Source organism: Cibotium barometz, chromosome 37, assembly GCF_041138505.1.
Source record: "Cibotium barometz isolate CiBa-2024 chromosome 37, ASM4113850v1, whole genome shotgun sequence".
Lineage (NCBI taxonomy): Eukaryota > Viridiplantae > Streptophyta > Polypodiopsida > Cyatheales > Cibotiaceae > Cibotium > Cibotium barometz.
The window spans coordinates 46,982,208-46,987,755 of NC_141082.1; the positions used below are offsets into that span (position 1 = coordinate 46,982,208).

The 5,548-nt window shown below is 44.2% G+C and overlaps 1 protein-coding gene across 1 annotated transcript; it reads left to right on the forward strand.

Annotated features, from left to right (window-relative positions):
- Nucleotides 1–1,368: 1,368 nt before the first annotated feature.
- Nucleotides 1,369–3,133, forward strand: LOC147617332 (uncharacterized). The gene is made up of 3 exons (XM_086776396.1): nt 1,369–1,652; nt 2,007–2,361; nt 2,448–3,133. Exons 1-3 carry the CDS (start codon nt 1,478–1,480, stop codon nt 2,800–2,802), a joined length of 885 nt encoding a protein of 294 aa, XP_086632522.1. The 5' UTR covers nt 1,369–1,477; the 3' UTR covers nt 2,803–3,133.
- The last annotated feature ends 2,415 nt before the right edge of the window (nt 3,134–5,548 follow it).

A 5,548-nucleotide genomic window follows, 5' to 3' on the forward strand; every position in this document is an offset into this window, starting at 1 on the left:
ATTCATTTGTAACAGGGAATATCTTCACTTTTTAGAACCTAGATTATTGTTGGGTTTGTATGGTCGAGACAATTACGATGAGAGCTTTGGGCTCCTAGGAATTTACAATCTACTATTGTGGAAGATTATAAATCAGCTTCATGTATGTGTAATGTTTGTGGATTATGAAAAGCCTGATAAGTTAGATTTTCGGTACATAGGCAGCACTGGACAATACAAAATTTTTTGATTTGTTGTTTACAAGCCTGTTCAAACGCTGTTCGCCTCAAATATTGATCCACCAAATGAGTTTTGTAAGCTTTTATCCTTATCCAACTTTTTTCTACGAGAGTTATATTTTCAATGCTAATATTTTTTATGGCATACATTTTGCCAGATGGAGGCACGGGATATAGACTACCAAGGAGAGATAATCGAGTTGTCCGAAGATTGTTTTGAGGATGTGTTCAGGTTTGTTAAGATACTCATCATTTTATGGCTTTGTAATGCTAGAAGCTTCTATATAGATATATATGAAAATCACGATGTTTTTATATATTAGTTTGGCAAGTTGAGGGCGATGTATACATATATGTATGAGTGTGACCAGTATCTATGGATATTATGGGTGCGTGCGCATACACAAACACATATTTACATGTGTGTATGTAACATGCACACATACATTCATAGGCGCGCACACACTTATACATATCTTCCAATTGTGGCATGTATGGTTTCAATGGATTTTACGTACACGTACTCATACATACATGTACATACATACGTACATCTTTATGCGTGTTTGTGTGTAACTCGATGTACCTAGCTTCTAAAAGGAAAGGAAGGGTGATTTTACACATATTTCTTTTGCATGTACCTAAATGCAAGAAGGGTTTCCACACTAGTATAATGTAAAGCCTTACATTTCTTGAAAAAAGAAGTCTGTGAGGTTAATGAGCCAGCGACTCTAAGGTTTTTTTTTCTTTTGGGTGTGGATGGGAGCCAAACTTGCCAAGGCCATGGTGTGGATGGGAGCCAAACTTGCCGAGGCCATGGTGTCAGAGAGGCCGAGCTGGGGTGGGCATTAAACGCGAGGAGGGAAAAAGTAGAGAAAAAATGCGAGTTGCTCAACAAGAAAGGCCGGGCCACCAAACTTGCCTGCTCCTCTGCTTCAAACTTCAAAGGCACAATGAATGATGTTGCACGCGGCTACTTTTGACTTGCGAGGAGTTGCGAGTTGCGACTCGACAGTCCGCACGCCCTTCCAAGTTCCCAACCAGCCTTCGGCTTGCACACAATAATATTACCAATTTCTACAATGACAACGATTTGGCATCATTCTGTGTTTAATAATTGTATACAATTTCCCTACCTACTGCCTACAGGTATTTGCGTATTTCTTTGCATATAAGGTTGTAACCTCCTCTTCCCCTGCAACGCACCACCACCATCTCATCAACCCTAGAAAGGCAAGATCAAATAAAAGCATACAAGTATGGCATGCATGCAGCGCAATTGGAGTGCCAGAGCAGATGCGATGCTCATGTATTTTTGCATCTTTTTCCTCCTAACTCCTTCCGGGACAAGCGCTTCGGTGACTGTTGCTGGGTCGGTCTACTGTGATCAGTGCTTGGAAGGCCACCGCAGCATATGGGGCCTCCCCCTCAACGGTAAAAATCTGCCTAATCTTTTCAATCTCTAAAGTTTTGACATTAGTCTAAGTTGACAAAATAATAGAGCCAAAAAGTCTCTCAAGTTTTTTCCTCTCTCAACTGCATTTGATTTTAGAGGCTAAAATTATAAGGTCTTGACGTTAATCTCACACCTTGGTCGAGATCGCGTGAGCCTTGACATTGATCTCACCTTAGTCGAGATCGCATGCACACCTGCGTTTGTTCGAGGGGCTAAATCTTTAAGGTTTTTAAATCACATGCGCTTTGAGATTAATTTAAATGCAATTAAATCGAGTTTGGTTTAGAGATACTATATCCTAATTTGTTGGCAGCGATTGCTGGTATCTACAGGTGCCAAGGTGCTGGTGGAGTGCAAGGACAGCAACGGGCTGGTGACTTTCTCCAGGGAGGGCAGCACCGACATGCTAGGTGCCTACGCCATCCATGTCGACGGCTCACCAAGCATGGAGGGCTGCAGCGCCCAGCTGGTGGGCGGCAGCCCGCGGAGCTCTTGCGGTGCGGCAGGCGTATCCACCCGGCCGGTGGCGCTCTCTTGGAAGCTGTTCGGCATGGCCATGTACACAGCCGAAGGCCTCTCCTTTAAGCCCTCCAAGCCCATGTCCTTCTGCCCCAAAGCAGCGGGCGGCGCCCCCAAAGTCTCTTTGCCCCCTCTCCCCTTCTCTAAGCTCTCCGCCTGCACCGCACAGTAAGTAAAACCTTCCTTATTATTTAGTGCTAAGATGATGCCATTACTAGAGCTGCGCATGCCCTGACAAGGGTAAGGTGTTGCAGGGACTGGTTGAACCCGCAATACAAGTGCTACTGGAGGGTGTGGTCACCCAAGGCTAAAGTGGGGCTGTGGTATGGCCCGGCGGCGGTCAAGAAGTTCGGCGCCAATCTGACCCTGGAGGAGGGGCTGAGAGGGGCGGGCGAGGTTCACCGCGTGCTGCTGCGGGAGAGCATCGCCGCCACCCTCAACGCCTTCAACAGCATCCCTTTCTACTACAACGCTGTGGCGGTGGACTTCCACTTCAACCAGGCCCTCGCCGGTTCCGACAAGGATGTCCTCAAATGGGCTCTCAACTTCAAGAGAGCCAACTTTGGCTACAATGGGAAAGCCAAGTGCCTTCTCACTCCTTGCAAGTAAGGCTAAAGCTTTTATAATCTGACCAGCTTTTCTCACAGCCATGAAGAGAAGAGCTGGAAATGCCCACGCCCACTTCTCCTTGCCTTTCAGTAGTCTTGTAGTAGCTGAAGAAGTAGTCTTGTAGTAGCTGAAGAAGAACAGACTTATGTCTACCGACTACTTATCTATATTGAACCATATTATATCATAGATGGTATTATTATTAATAAATCATACTATTACCTGTAACACAAGATTTTCTCTCATTGTGGTGGATTGTGTTAGAAATGTGCGCATTAACTATATGGTGTAATCTCTAATGCTTTTTTTTTCTTAAATAATAAGCCTTTAGTACATCTTGTGATCTTTGTCAAAAAAAAAAAAGGACTTGCCTTAGTGGATATCCATCATTTTTGCCTAAGCATTGTCTTATCAAATAAAAAACCTTGCTACTTCAAAAGTTATTAGACATGAACTCTTTGTTTGTTCGTTTTAAAATTAGTATAACAGGTGTAGCATATAGTCTGGGAGGGTTCACTATATGTAAATCTTCTATTTTATGTGCGTTCGAGGCTTATTTTAAAAACTTATTTGTGAATTTTGTATGAATAAAATACATCTTTTTTTAATTCAACTTGTGAATACTCTTTTTAAATGATTTTTTAATGAAAAAATGTGTGAAAAAAGTATTTTAAAAATTTAAGAATTTGTGAAAAAAGGTATTTTAAAAATCCTTTCTGTTGAACACACATACTTTGCTTATATATTTATGGGTGACCTTTCGAGCATATGGTATGAAGGGTGTTTCTTTTGTGGGTCTAGTGGCATGAATCCTAGTGGAGTAACATGAGTTTGATAAATGGAGGGTCATATAGAAACTTCTATGGGTGCCAATGAAATGTGAACTAATGGTGGTGTCAATGGTCTAGTTGATTATGAAGATATCGTCCTTGCTCTTGGGTGCATTTGTGGCAATGGTAGAGTAGAGAGAGATGCAACGAATGGAGGATATGGGTTGGTGAAGGCTCCTCTAATGGTCCTAGTAAATGATATGGATGTGTTAATAAGGCTTAGAGCAATGATTAGGAGAGTTGTAGTGATCGCGGTTGCCAAAGTTGTGATCGATGGTGTGGTGAAAAAAAGAAGAAAAGACTACGTGTCTATAGCCCTTCATCTTCCAAACTTGGAGAGATGCAACGAATGGAGGATATGGGTTGGTGAAGGCTCCTCTAATGGTCCTAGTAAATGATATGGATGTGTTAATAAGGCTTAGAGCAATGATTAGGAGAGTTGTAGTGATCGCGGTTGCCAAAGTTGTGATTGATGGTGTGGTGAAAAAAAGAAGAAAAGACTACGTCTCTATAGCCCTTCATCTTCCAAACTTGGAAACACACACACGAACGGGGGCACCACCAGCCACCACCGGCTAGAACACTTCTCTCAGTTCACCACACCACCCACGCCAAAAAGACAGCACAAAACAGGGGCACCATAGACAAAGCAAACACCCAGCAACTATATTCCCAGTCACAACACTTCATACAAGCTTCTCTCGACACAGAAGCCTTACTCACACAACCATACGAACACTCAGGCCCAGGCTTGGATTTATTGTTGAGGGAATTTCACGACGGCCACACCACCTCAGGAATTACGACCTTGTGTCTGACAACCAAGCCATTGCAACCACAAACACATCAACACTCTGACCTGTCTCACTGTTGAGGATACACCACATCCTCAATCACCGCGAACCTCTCGCTTGCATGCTGTGCCAATCACACCAGAAAGAATCCGGCCACTTCTCTCTTCAGAGGGCGCCCCACTAGCTAACCCTCAACTCTCTCTGTAGCCCATCACTTCTGTACGTCTCGTTAGCAGCAGCAGCTACCCAAACACCTCTCTCTCTGTGCTGATCCTCTGCCAGCCACTTCAAACCTAAGCACCACCTGCCCCTTTAGTCCCTTCTCTTTGATGTGCTATCAGTCCCACCAGCCTCTACACGATCCTTTATACGGCCACGCGTGCCCTCTTCACTGCTCCCTCTTTGCCACCCTGTCTTCAGCAATAGTCGCCAGCATCTCCTTGGCGGCCTCTGCTCTTTTTCTCCTCGCCAGCTTCTCGCGTCTTCCTTTCACGTGCTGGTCGTTGCGCTGGCAGCAATGTTGGCAACCAAACAAGCAGCCATGTGGCCTTTCTCATTAGGGACCACGTTGATTATTATTATTTATTTCTTCTAAGGCCTAGAAGATGGCCATCATCACTCTTTCGCTCCATCCAATGATTTTGTGCCATTACTATCCACATGTAGCCGCTCTCTCTCTCTCTTCCATTTCACCATATACAAGGTAACATTGGCCCCATAATCTTTTAACTGCTCCCATGCTTCCACACACATTCAAACACAACCTGCTAGTACCCATTGTACTTGGGACACGCACACACTTCAAGGCGACCGAGCAGCTGACATCACCCCCAACAAACCACGTTCCGGACAGGCCTGCAACAAGAAGCCCATAGCCAAACCATCCATGCTGAACACCTGCCAATGCATTCCAGGACAAAACCTTTATTCACACCATGCACACGTATGTACACAAGCCCAAAACACCTCTCAAAAAAACGCCTGACAGATGGCATGAGACTAATAGGTAATGTTGTGGAGTTGGTGCTGTTACGAGTAATGTAGTACTCAGTATTCCACAAGGTTTGGAATGGTGCTAGCAATATCTTATGTACACACATCTCTACGGTCTAGAAATGTGAA

What these genes read in the sequence shown, in the direction of transcription:
- LOC147617332 (XM_086776396.1), top strand. Translation starts at nt 1,478, where the DNA reads ATGGCATGCATGCAGCGCAATTGGAGTGCCAGAGCAGATGCGATGCTC. An exon ending in ATGGGGCCTCCCCCTCAACG is followed by an intron (nt 1,653 to 2,006) that starts GTAAAAATCTGC and finishes TGGTATCTACAG; the next exon opens with GTGCCAAGGTGCTGGTGGAG. An exon ending in CTCTCCGCCTGCACCGCACA is followed by an intron (nt 2,362 to 2,447) that starts GTAAGTAAAACC and finishes AAGGTGTTGCAG; the next exon opens with GGACTGGTTGAACCCGCAAT.